At 43.9% G+C, this 14,085-nt stretch overlaps 1 protein-coding gene across 3 annotated transcripts in view; it reads right to left on the reverse strand.

The window, feature by feature from the left end:
• The window catches only part of CHERP (calcium homeostasis endoplasmic reticulum protein), a 121,054-nt gene that overhangs the window by 30,959 nt on the left and 76,010 nt on the right, over positions 1-14,085 (reverse strand). For 2 of the 3 annotated variants that reach the window (XM_077253009.1, XM_077253018.1), the window contains exons 7-10: positions 4,670-4,759; positions 4,328-4,592; positions 821-1,020; positions 21-453 (exon numbers count right to left, since the gene is read on the reverse strand). In XM_077253009.1, coding sequence (XP_077109124.1) covers positions 21-453; positions 821-1,020; positions 4,328-4,592; positions 4,670-4,759 — 988 coding nt within the window. The remainder of the gene's footprint in view (positions 1-20; positions 454-820; positions 1,021-4,327; positions 4,593-4,669; positions 4,760-14,085) is intronic. The other variant, XM_077253024.1, reaches the window with a different exon arrangement.

A 14,085-nucleotide genomic window follows, 5' to 3' on the forward strand; every position in this document is an offset into this window, starting at 1 on the left:
TGAACTACAAACAATACTACCTGCAGGAAAGTCTCCTTGAGGATAATCAAAACGATGAGGGAAGGGTGGTCTCTCAAAAGGATGGCGTGGAGGAAAATCATCCTGCATAAAACGTGGTGGAAATCTGTTGAAATTATGAGGATGGGGTGGCTGATTGAACTGTGGAGGGTGCTGTTGATGAGGCGGAAATGGCCCCCGAAAATGTGGAGGATGCTGCATGCGAAAATGTGGGTCTCTTTGAGCCCCACCACCCCACGGTGGTTGCTCATGTTGGTTACTCCAAGGAGCATCAAATTGGTTATTCCATGGAGGTTCTCGCTGATTGTTCCATGCTGGTTCAGGTTCATTGTTCCAGTTAGGGTCTCTGTCACTCCACATACCTTCGTGGCTATTATTCCATGGAGGGCAATGAGGGGGGCCCTGATGATGAGGAAAAGGGGGCTGATCACAGGGCTATAGATAAAGTTAAAATGACAAGAATTTAAAGATAGTCATTTTACATAAAGCTGAAATGTGCTCAAAATCCCACACATACACACCTTAGATGTGTTGGTAACCAATATAAATAAGTAAAACACATTCATTCATTCTGTGGCTCTCACAATACAAATAACTTACATTAAAATAGTCATCACGTGTAATATCAAACAATTCTAGAATATGTAGGGGCAATAAAAAAAAATCACTTCCTATTTTGCACATTAGAAGGAGTTTTAAGCAGTCTGCGGAGATTGCCCTACAATGTGTTAAGATGGAATTTATGTTTAACACTATTAGTTCCATAACGTTTTGCAAATCTTATTTTATAGACATCTAATACCTGTTGCTGGCCCCATGGTGCCATAGGTTGTGGCTGGTCGAACCAGGGAGGTTTATTAGGTGGCATGCTTTCGTGGGGAGCTGGACCTCTGTTTCCTGTATTTCCAGGATCTGGCACGCTCCCAGGAGGAGGAGGAGGAGGAGGAGGAGGAGGCTCAAATTCAACAGCCGGCGGGATTGGAAGTGTAGGTTTCACATCCTCTATGAGGAAAAGACAATACGAACACGATAGAACAGTGTTTGAAATAACGGCAACATGTAAGTTTAAATGAACATACAAGTGTTTCTCACTAAATTAGAATATCATCAAAAAGTTTATTTCAGTTCTTCAATGCAAAAAGTGAAACTCCTATATTATACAGATTCATTACACACAGAGTGATCTATTCCAAGTGTTTATTTCTGATAATGTTGAGGATTATGGCTTATAGACAATAAAAACCAAATAATTATTCTAATTTACTGTGATAATGACTAACAAAAACACCTGCAAAGGCTTCCTAAGTGCTTAAAAAAGGTCCCTTAGTCTGTTTCAGTAGGCTCCACAATCATGGGGAAGACTGCTGACTTGACAGATGCCCAGAAGGCAGTCACTGACACACTCCACAAGGAGGGTAAGCCACAAAAGCAGGGGCGTAACTACCGCGGTCGCAGCGGTCGCCATTGCGACCGGGCCCCGCAGGTCAGGGGCCCCGGGCCGGCAGGTCTGAGCAGGGCCAGGCTGGCCATCGGGCACTTCTGGCAAATGCCAGAAGAGCCGATGCCAGTAGTTGGCCGCTGCACTGTTCCTCCCCCGGAACCCCCCCCCAGTGCCGCCGCCGCCGCCGCCGCCGCATTTAACTATACCGGCGTCTATGACACCGGTATAGTTCAATGCAATGATGGGAGGAGAGAGCGTCACCTGACGCTTCCTCTCCCATCATTCCCCGCTCTGCCTCTGACAGTACACTGCGGGTGCGCGATGACGTCATGTCATCGCGCACCTGCAGTGTCCTGGGCAGACTTCAGCCGCCAGGAGCAGCGCGGGCAAAAGGAAAGGTGAGGAGAGTTTTTTTTTTTTTTTTCTTTTTAACCGGACTGTGGGGCCATTATCGGGGGGGGGGGGGGGGGGGGGGGATGAGATGAGATGTGGGCTGTGCTCTATATATCCCTGTGCGGGCTCTGCTGTATATACCCCTGTGGGGACTCTGCTGTATATATCCCTGTGCGGGCTCTGCTGTATATATCCCTGTGCGGGCTCTGCTGTATATACCACTGTGCGGGCTCTGCTGTATATACCACTGTGCGGGCTCTGCTGTATATACCACTGTGCGGGCTCTGCTGTATATACCACTGTGCGGGCTGTGCTCTATATACCACTGTGCGGGCTGTGCTCTATATACCACTGTGCGGGCTGTGCTCTATATACCACTGCGGGCTGTGCTCTATATACCACTGTGCGGGCTGTGCTGTATATACCACTGTGCGGGCTCTGCTGTATATACCACTGTGCGGGCTGTGCTGTATATACCACTGTGCGGGCTGTGCTGTATATACCACTGTGCGGGCTGTGCTGTATATACCACTGTGCGGGCTGTGCTGTATATACCACTGTGCGGGCTGTGCTGTATATACCACTGTGCGGGCTGTGCTGTATATACCACTGTGCGGGCTGTGCTGGATATACCACTGTGCGGTCTGTGCTGGATATACCACTGTGCGGGCTGTGCTGGATATACCACTGTGTGGGCTGTGCTGGCACCCAACACCATGTTGCAGTGCAGGAGATTCCTGCAACAGTCCGAGGCGTATCTAGGGGAAGCGGGGCGGGGGAAGGTGGGGGGGGGTAGGGGGGGTAGGGGGTGGGGGAAGGTGGGGGGGGTAGGGGGGGGGTAGGGGGGGGCCCCATTTGGAAGTTCGCACCGGGGCCCATAACTTTGTAGTTACGCCACTGCACAAAAGGTCATTGCTAAAGAAGCTCGCTGTTCACAGAGTACTGTATCCAAGCATATAAATGGAAAGTTAAGTGGAAGGAAAAAGTGTGGTAGAAAAAGGTGCACAAGCAACCGGGATAACCGCAGCCTTGAAAGGATTGTTAATAAAAGGCCATTTAAAAATTGGGGGGAGATTCACAAAGACTGGACTGCTGCTGGAGTCATTGCTTCAAGATCCACCACACACCAGACGTATCCAGGACATGGGCTACAAGTGTCACATTTCTCAAGTCAAGCCACTCATGACCAATAGACAATGCCAGAAGTGTCTTAGCTGGGCCAAAAAGAAAAAGAACTGGAATGTTGCTCAGTGGTCCAAGGTGTTTTCAGATGAAAGTAAATATTGCATTTCATTTGGACATCAAGGTCCCATAGTCTAGAGGATGAATGGAAAGGCACAAAATCTAAGCTGCTTGAGGTCTAGTGTGAAGTTTCCACAATCGGTGATGGTTTGGGGAGTCGTGTCATCTGGTGGTGTAGGTCCACTGTATTTTGTCAACACTAAAGTCAGCGCAACCGTCTATACCAGGAAATTTTAGAGCACTTCATGCTTCCCTCTGCCGACAAGCTTTTTGGAGATGGAAATTTCATTTTCCAGCAGGACTTGGCACCTGCCTACACTGCCAAAAGTACCAATATCTGGTTTAAAAACAACAGTATGACTGTGCTTGATTGGCCAGCAAACTCGCCTGACCTTAACCCCATAGAGAATCTATGGCGTATTGTTAAGAGGAAGATGAGACACCAGACCCAACAATGCAGACTAGCTGAAGGCTGCCATCAAAGCAACCTGGGCTTCCATAACACCTCAGCAGTGCCACAGGCTGATCGCTTCCATGCCACGCTCCATTCATGCAGCAATTGATGCAAAAGAGCCGCGACCAAGTATTGAGTGCATTTACTGAACATACATTTCAGTAGGCCAACATTTCGGATTTTAAAATCATTTTTCAAGCTGGTGTTCAAAAGTATTTTAATTTACGGAGATAATGGCTTTTGGGTTTTCATTGGTTGTAAGCCATAATCATCAACATTAAAGGGACTCTGTCACCTGAATTTGGAGGGAACAATTTTCAGCCATAGGGGCGGGTTTTCAGGTGTTTGATTCACCCTTTCCTTACCCGCTGGCTGCATGCTGGCTGCAATATTGGATTGAAGTTCATTCTCTGTCCTCCGTAGTACATGCCTGCACAAGGCAATCTTGCCTTACGCAGGCGTGTACTATGGAGGACAGAGAATGAACTTCAATCCAATATTGCAGCCAGCATGCAGCCAGCGGGTAAGGAATGGGTGGATCAAACACCCGAGAACCCGGCCCCTATGGCTGAAAATTGTTCCCTCCAAATTCAGGTGACAGAGTCCCTTTAACAGAAATAAACACTTGAAATAGATCACTCTGTTGGTAATGACTCTATATAATATATGAGTTACACTTTTTGCATTGAAGAACTGAAATAAATTAACTTTTTGATGATATTATAATTTAGTGAGAAGCACTTATACATGCTGAGTGGCAGATAAGTAACAACTATTACCTGGTGGGGGTACCTGAGCTGGAGGAGGTGCTGGGGCAGGAGCTGGGGGTTCGGGAATAGGCTCCATTACTGGTATCTGAATTTGCTGCTGCTGCTGTTGTTGTTGTTGTTGCTGTTGTTGTTGCTGTTGCTGTTGTTGTTGTTGCTGTTGCTGTTTCAGACCAGCTACAAATTCCTCATGTTGTGTCTTTAGGTTCTGAATTTGCTGCTGGAACGCCACAAGGACTGGCTGTACTGCACTGGAGCATTCGCTCAGTAAAGCAGCCTAAAGGAAAACACGATTCAGGTTTATTCAATAAGTTTCTGATTTCTCAAACCACAGACTATGATGATAGACATTACCTGGTGCTGTCCCAATCCAAGGGCAGGACTCTGCAGCTGCTGGATAGTAGCCTCATCAAAGTAGCCATTCTTCTCCCACAACTGAAGTAACTACAGATTGAAAAGGAACATTTTTAAGTCCATTTTTGCTTAATGCACTATTGTTTACCGCCTGAATAAGGTGCATTTTTTTCCCCATATTTCCAGTCATTTTTAGAAATATTAACGGTTGGAGATGCAGGCATTTTTTAAGATTTTGACTTTTTTCTCACCGTCCCCTTCTAAGAAACATAACTTTTTCAATTTTTTTCATCAACATAGCTGTATGAGGTTTTTTTTTCCATGGGCAGAGTTGTAGTTTTGACTTACACCATTCATCTTACTATATAACTTACTAAAAAACAGGAAAAATTGAAAAAGATCATAAAATTGTATGAACCGTAAATTCTAAATAAAAAACTATAGTTTGTCTCACAAAAAAAGCCTCAAAAGTTTTATCAACCCAGAAATAAGAGCATATACATGGCAAAACACACACACACACACACACACACACACACACCAGCAATTATGTGATTGCTTCAAAAGCAAAATACTGCAGAATTGTAGTCTATTGCATAATTACCAGTCTCCGTTGGGCTGCATAAGTGTACCAACAGCAGTAGGCTGCCAGTGGCCATAACAACCCATCGGCAAACACCATATGTTGCAAACCTCCTAAGAGGTTTCACTGATGGCAACAGTTATTCTTGGGTGCCGGCGTTATGATAGTTAACTTTCAGTCTAGTGTTTGCACAGGCACAACTGTCTTATCTGCCTGATCACCTCTAGTAGTTCAGTACGCAGGACAAATATTATATATGTCTTATGTTTTGTGCATTTCTTAAACAATGTTAATATTTTTTTTATTTAACATTATCAATATATGAGATTCTCCACCCCCTGCCTTATTAGATTGACAGCTCTAGCTTCATAGAGCCAGAAAAGGCAGAGATGCAGGGAAAACGAGCAGGTGGGAACATGTATTTAAACGATTGGCCCAGCATGGATCACAGAGCACTTGTACTTAGTTTGAATAGTCATTCTGTGCTGACAGAGTCCCTTTTGCCCCTGAAGAAGCCAGTCTTTCTGGCGACACGTGTCGGGCAACTTGTGCCCTTGCCCCTTCTGCCTCCTTTTTGTTCCTCTCACCTATAGTACTATTCTGTACTTAGGCAGGACTTCTATTTACGTGGGTTGGACCCTCTCCAGGTCCAGGTAGTATGAGATTTTTTAGCCCTTCTTGATTTGGGCCACTTTTTTCATTCTCATTAATATATCCTGGTCCCTGAAAGGTGCACTATTTCTTTTATAGTACAGATTTATTTGTATAGCATTACTTGTATGGTATTACAAGGCACATTGTATCTTTCATATATCTGTGCTCTGCTATATCTGTGCCTTATTGGACTGACCAGGGTTTGCTACAGATGGGAGTTCTCTGGTGTAGTCAATGAGGATTACGATATCTCAGGGGTTAGGGTAAGGGCATAGCCCTATTGTGGGCTACGGTGTGTTCTTTTTGCTAATATGCAATTTTAAATGTTTTTAATGTTGCAGTGTTGTTGTGTTGTGACTTTTTTTTTTTTATCAAATAATTTTTATTGACAGTATTCAAATTGACAACCACACACAATTGTGTCAAAAAAGGAGAATATTAATGTCTTCAAAGGGAGATTTGTAGTTAAAATTCTGCGCTGCCGCTAAGATGAATTTCAGGAGAGTATAGTTGATTCACAGTGGTTTTCTTCAACGCGTTTCAGGGGTCTCATGCCCCCTTCATCAGGAAATACCTGATGAAGGGGGCATGAGACCCCTGAAACGCGTTGAATAAAACCACTGTGAATCAACTATACTCTCCTGAAATTCATCTTAGCGGCAGCGCAGAATTTTAATTACAAATCTCCCTTTGAAGACATTAATTTCTCTGGTCGGTGAAGACCTGTGGATCTGCAGCAGCCGCTATCTATATGCTCTAATCTCATCCTAACCAGGTGAGCAAATTTGGTGTATATTCTCCTCTGTGTAACGTGGATAAGACCCTATTGCGCTTTTTGTCTCCCCATTGTTTTGCAATAAAAAAGGAGAATAGACAGGTTTACAAATATTTTGAAACAAACCCCCAATTCCCCACCCTCCCTCCCTTAAAGCCTTTATAAACAAGAATAAGACAATAACGTACGTTGCCTACATAATAAAACAACATCCAACTGGAATCAGTTCCTCTCCATCCATGGTTTCCAAAGTGTTTCAAAGGTTTTCACACTTCCTTTTTTCATAAATACCCTTTTCCAAATTAATAACCATATCAGACTGTCTATAAAATTCCTGCAGAGTCGGCGGTACCTCCCTCAACCAGTGCCTGGCAATTAACTTACGCGCAACTTACAATAATCTAGCTATGGCCACTTTATGATGATTTGGAACTCGGATCTCTTCCACATATCCCAAAATATATATCACAGGATCTCTTTCAATTGCACAGCCATACAATTTCCCAATTGCTTCTCCCACCTCCAACCAGTATGAATTCAATCTTGTGCATTGCCATAGCATGTGTAGAATCCCTGCCCCCTCGGACTGGCACCTAGGACACTCTGAAGTCTGTCTCAGCCCTGCCTTATATAGCCTATCTGGAGCTCTATATACTCTGTGAAGCACATATACTTGCGAAAGTCTACCAGGCTCACTTAATGATAATTGAGGAATATATTCCATGATATCCTCCCATTTATCCTCCTCTATCCTTCCCAGCTCTTACTCACAATTTCCCTTTTGCCTTAATAGGAAATCTGTTAAGAAAGGTATATAACAAATCCCTATAAATATCCGAGACTACCCCTTTCGTTCCTCCCGACGCACAGACATAGTCTACCAGAATGTCTCTATAAATTCCCATATCGTTTTAGTCTGCGCAAGATAGGCATGTCTCAACTGTCCATATTGAAACCTACAGGTCTCCTGCAACCTGTATCTCTCCTGGAGTGCCTCAAAGGATAACAGTCCTCGTGTGTCCTGAATCTGAGCCACATATTGAATACCTAATGATGTCCAATTTTTGAATTCCCCCATTTTAATAAATTCAGGTAGTATTTCATTATGCCATATTGGGGAGAGATTTGTTAAAAGTCCCACTTCCCTAGGCCGTTCCATACTTCCCAAATTCCCTTGCCTCCAAGCCCTGAACCAATGGGTCCCTTCCCACCAACCAAACCAAAATCCGCTGAACCGAACCCAGTCCATTCACCTCCCTCCAACCCCTCATTTGCTGACCCTGCGGTGCCAAAAAGTAGATCCAGGGATTCGGAAGAGCTAGTCCCCCCCCATCTTTAGGCCTCTGAAACAATTCTAGCCTAATCCTTAGCTGTCTCTTCCCCCAAACAAGGTCTCGAAATATGGAGTTAATGGTATGAAACCACTTTCGGGGCAACCAAACGGGGGAGTTATGCAATATATATAATAATTGGAACATAAGAATCATTTTAATTAAATTTATCCTTCCCCCCCCACTGAAAGGTATAATTTGCACCACGCCCCTACTTTCTTCCTAAATCTGACAATGGGGACAAATTTAAATCGACGTAGCTTGAAAGAGGAAAAGACACTTGAACACCCAAATATTTGAACTGTTGAACCACTGACAGCTTGCTACCTTCCCCTGATATCAGGATGTCATCACCCCCTTTATCCACTATCAAGACATTTAATTTCGCTCAATTGATTTCAAGATCCGATATATCACCAAATGTCCTGAGAATATTCATCGCACCGTCCAGGGCCTCTCCAGAATTATCTAAAAAAGAGTAACATGTCATCTGCATATAGGGCTATTTTCTCCTCTATCATGCCATACCGAAACCCCCTAACTGAAGCCGAACTCATAATTGTCTGTGCTAGGGGTTCCACTGCGAACGCAAATAGCAGCGGCGACAGCGGACACCCCTGCCTAGTCTCCCTATATAAACCAAAACTTCCAGACAACTCTCCATTAACTCTCACCCTAGCAGTCGGAGAAGAATACAATAACCTCATCCATGAAATAAAAGTCGGACCGAAACCAAAAGATCTCAAAACCTCCCAAAGTTAGCACCATTCAACACAATCAAACGCTTTACGCGCATCCAGTGAGACTACAACTCTATTACCCTCATTGTCCGACGGCAGCTGCAAGTTCAGAATTAATCTACATAAATTTATCGCTGTAGACTTATTTGGCATAAAACCAGACTGATCAGGATGAACCAGATTCTGGACCACATTTGCCAAACGGTTAGCCACTACTTTAGCCAAAATGTTACCATCTGCCGTCAGCAACGAAATTGGCCTATAGAATTCCGGGTCCTTACCTTCCTTTAAAATGACTACTACTGTCGCCTCTCTCAGACGCCGGCAGCTCTCCCTCCTGTAGCGCCTCATAAAAAAAATCTATATTTTAGCCACTGAAATATCCAATAAATTCTTATATATCTCAACCGGGAGTCCATCAGGTCCAGGAGCCTTGTTGTTAGTCATTGACAAGATGGCAAGTCTAATCTCCTATTCCGTTATAGGTTCATCCAACCTCCTCCTGTCGCAATCCCCAATTCTAGGAAGTTTCGCCTCACCAAGGAAGTTTTCAATATCCCCCAATGTAGCCCTCAACCCAGACGAATACAATTGTTCATAAAAACTTCTAAACTCATCCAAAATATCCACTACATCTGTTCTTAGTTTGTACACATACGATGATTCTTTCTGTGCCGCCGTTACCACCGAGAGCAAGTGCCCTACTCTTTCTCCCTCCTCAAAAAACTGTAATTTCTGAAAAGCTCTTCTTCTCTCCGCCTTTTTCAAATACAACTTATTAACGACTTCCTGGGCTTCCCTTAATCTATATTGAGATATCTCTGATGGCTCCAACACCATATCCCTTTCTGCTCTAATTTCTCTATGATCTCTTTATCTTCCATCCTAGTCTTGGATTTACATCTAGAAATCTCCCCGAAAAGAAGGCCCCTCAGAAAAGCTTTCATTGCATCCCAAACTACCTGCTTATCAGCACTATCTTAATTAAACTGCCAGTGTTCTGTGATCTCCTTCTTAATGTTATCTTAATGTTATCCATATTAATATGTTCAAACCACAGAGGGTGAAATTTTCACCCTCCTCCTCATCCAGTCCTCCCTCCTGTCCGTTTAAGAGCTCTATAGGCTTGTGGTCCGAAATCACTCTCGGGAGATATTCTATCCCACAAATCATGCGTGTCATTAAATCGTTTCCTAGTGCTCGGTCAATCCTGGAAAGGGAACCGTGAGTTGCAGAATAACAGGAGTAGCAAACTACATTCTCATTCCTCACTCTCCAGAGGTCCACCATCCCCAATTCATATAATTCCCAAACGTCGACAGTTTTTAATGCCTTTGCTTAAACCTTTCTTATGCCTGTCCCACCCTTCATCCATCATATAACATCCCCAATAATTAACATTGGTAACCCCATACCTCGTTTATACAATTCAAATATTTCTTGTACCTTTTTTCCCAGAATATGGGGGTGGGAAATAGACAGCCGCCAGACATAATGGTTGCCCATAAATTCTGCAGAATAACAGAACATATTGCCCATCTCTATCTACATGGCTCTCAATTTCTTCAAAAGGTGTGGACGCTCCAATCAGAACCGAGACCCCCCTAGCATATGAAGAATACGTAGAGTGATAAGACCTCCCAATCCACCTCCTTTTTAACACATCTACCTTTTCTGTAAGCAAATGTGTCTCCTGAAGACAACGGACATCCGGGCCCAGTTTTCTCACATATTCCATAATTGCCGTCCTCCGAGTACCCTCCGACAGGCCTCTTATATTCCAACCAACAATTTAAATTGTGTCTTCCACCATAAAGCCTCACAAATACACATTTCTGACCCCTTGAAATAGGATGCTGTTCCCAGGAAGCTATAAGTCCCAATTTCCAGCAATATAACCCAGCCCTCCAATCCCCCCTCCCTCCCCAATATTCATTAACACAGTAACCCATAACTGACTCGCTGTTTTTCACCTCTCTTACCAGAGAGTAAGAAGTCCAGCTTCTAGCTACCCTTCCCTCAGTACCTGTAAACCACTGTAACTAGAACACCTCCCCAACTCCTCCGCATATAGAACAACATTATTACAATAAGTCCTCTGAGAACCGCAACATCTATTAAACCAAAGTCCAGAGGTAACAATAAGGCAGCATCATCTTCATCTCCAGAATCTTCCTTTCACTTCCCTCTTTCTTTGTCAGCTGTAAGCTTTTGCTTATTTAAGTCTTATTTAAATCTTAGTTCTTCTGGTGTTGGAAAAAAGTGAACCGCCCCCAGGGCTACAACCCTTAATTTCGCCGGGTATAGAGTAGAATAAATCAATTTCAAGTCTCTCAATCTCCTTTTAACCGCTCCATAACTCATCCTCTGCTTTTGCACCTCAGCCGAGTAATCTGGGTACATGGAGATCTTTTGGCTGTTAATGCACATGTCCTCAGCTGTACGAGCACTCCTCAATATGGCATCTCTATCTCTATAGTTCAGGATCCTAGCAAGGATAGTACGAGGGGGGGGGGGGACCCCGGCAGAAGAGATTTCATGGGAACGCAGTGCGCCCTTTCCACCGCAAATAACTTAGACAGGTTATCAGCGCCTATCTTGTACTGTAGCCATTTTCCAATAAATTTTGTAGGGTCATTTCCTTCAGTCTTCTCAGGGATACCCACTAGTCTCACATTATTCCTCCGTGAGCGATTCTCCAGATCATCATTCTTATTAATCAAAGCAGCACATTTTTGCAGACACCGAGTATGGGACCTCTGCATTTTAGAGAGTTGATCCTCCAGCACACTTACTCTCTCCTCTACCTCTCCCACTCTCTTATCCATTTTGGTCATGTCTGCCTTTATTGTATTAACTTCTGCTATAGTCCCATCCACTCTATGAGTGAGAGTTGTTATTGCAGTTTTGCATGATCTGGTCAGATCATAAATGTCTCGCAAAGTGGGTTCCCCTGTTATAAGCTCCTCCACACAATCACTTTCCCCCCTTCCTTCCTCCCCCTCTGGCCCCCCCTGTACCGTATCATCCTCTGAGCCTTCTCCTTGCACTTCAATTTCTCTCTCCAGCCTGTTCCTCCTCTCCTTCAGCCATCTCCTTCCCTGCTCCGTCCACCCAGGCATACTCTTCAAGCTTAGCAGCCACCTCTAGCTAGACTCCTTGCATATGAGGCATTTGCAGCGCCCGCTCTCTCAGCCGCCTCCACACTGTCGGCACCATCTTGGGTCCGGGTCACTGCTCCTGCCTTGGCGTCCTGCTGTCTTTTCCGGACCATATCCGCAGCTCTGCACAGCTTCACACGTTGAGGCCGACCTTCGGTGACCTCCCTCAGCCGCACAACACGTTATCAGCTCCCAGAGAGATCTTATCTTCAGGACAAATGCAGGGTCACAGCAGAGGAGCTCCAGAAGCCGACCGCTCACATCAAGTGCTAGGCCACGCCCCCAATCGTTGTGTTGTGACTTTAATAAAAGATTTTGCTATATTTGGTGATCCCTGTGTATTGCATGCTACTTTCTTCTCTCTTTTTTTGGTTATGACAGAGTCCCTTTAAACATATTAATCCGGCTGCATAAACTGCTGATTTTTTCTACCAAGTAAGATCTGACAACTGTTATGACTAGGGTTGAGCGACCTTTAGTTTTTTAGGGTCGAGTCGGGTTTTGTGAAACCCGACTGTCTTAAAAGTCGAGTTTAGTGAAATCGGCCGACCACCGTGAAAAGTCGGGTTTCGGCCGAAACACGAAACCCAATGAAGAAATTTTTTTAATATTATTTAAAATTATTTTTTAAATCTCTCTCTATATTCTCGCTCTCTCTCTATATATATTCTCTCTCTCTCTCTATATTCTCTCTCTCTCTCTCTCTCTGTCCCAGCACAGAAAATTTCGTTTTGCACATTCCAAATCCCTACTGCGCACAAGCGATAACATGACGATAGGCGTTCACTCCCCTAAGACCTATGTCATCACTCTGCCCACGCTCATTCATTGGCTGAAAAAATGGCGATAAACGCGTCATACGAAACGCGACTTTGGCGCCAAGATCACGTACCGCATGGCCGACCCCGCACAGGGATCGGGTCGGGTTTCATGAGACGCCGACTTTGCCAAAAGTCGGCGACTTATGAAAATGAACGACCCGTTTCGCTCAACCCTAGTTATGACACATTTGGTGGGGAAGGAAGAGTCTTTGAAATATACAGACTAATCACAATATTATATCATAAACCCTCTGTAGCTTAAAGACCCTCATATACATTTGATAACCTTCAGCAGAACCCACCGATATTACAGGGCTCAGACAAGTGAATAATGGGCATGGGGGCCTCCAGACTCCCCCTCTAGACAATGTCGGGGAAGACTACAATTAGGTATATCAGAGATTTTGGACTTTGGATTTTGGCTTGTCCTTTGTTCTTGGTAAGATAAGCCACTGCCATCGGATTCTGGCAGCAGTTCTCTCAGAGAACACAGGAGCACTTGGCAAAGCAAACACTCCTGTGTATGGAGCAGTCAGAAGAGATAGCTGTCAGACGCGTGGTTCAGCACACAGCCATCTTTAGTGTATGGGGCGCCTTAGGATAGTCTATGTAGACAGATGCAGCTAAAACACTGCTAGTTTGCAGCAAATAGGTTGTCCTGTGAAGACAATGCAATGCCCTAATTAGATGGAAGCTGCAGCAGCAAAACAGATGGTCATGGATCCAGTTTACCAAGAAAATAAAGTAACCGTGGAAGATTTCTGTCAGCTATGCAATTAAATGAATCACCGACCACAAATAAAATGGAAGGTTCAAGTCTGTGGGAGATGCCATTTGTTGGCAGCTACAAAGTACACTGTAGGAAAGAAGAGCACGATCCGCAGCGTTTTCCGCATCGTGTGCACATACCCTCATATGTTTTCATTTGTAGGTATATTATTACAGAAGAAGAAATCAAGAATTAAAACAAGAGGAAGAAAACAAGAAAAAAAAAATGTTAATTCCTTTTTTTTTTTTAATTTGAAAAAATATATATTTTTTCTTTTTTAATTCTTGATTTCTTCTTCTGTATTAATATACCTACATCTGAAAACCTATTATAATTATACATTATTTTTTTGTTTAAATGAAATCTCATGTTTAAGCTGTAACTGTCATGTGCTGTACCATGTGTCACGTTCATGAACTTTGACACTGTCTGACATGTGGTTCACCTTTGGCACCAGATTTGAATGTGGAATCTATTTAAACAGTATGTAGTGATATTGCACACCTATAGCATCTCCTGAAGAAGAAGTCTTGTTGACTTTGAAATGCGTTGAGAATAAACCACCATTCTTCAACTCACCTG

This window comes from Ranitomeya variabilis, chromosome 1 (genome assembly GCF_051348905.1).
Source record: "Ranitomeya variabilis isolate aRanVar5 chromosome 1, aRanVar5.hap1, whole genome shotgun sequence".
Classification (NCBI taxonomy): Eukaryota; Metazoa; Chordata; class Amphibia; order Anura; family Dendrobatidae; genus Ranitomeya; species Ranitomeya variabilis.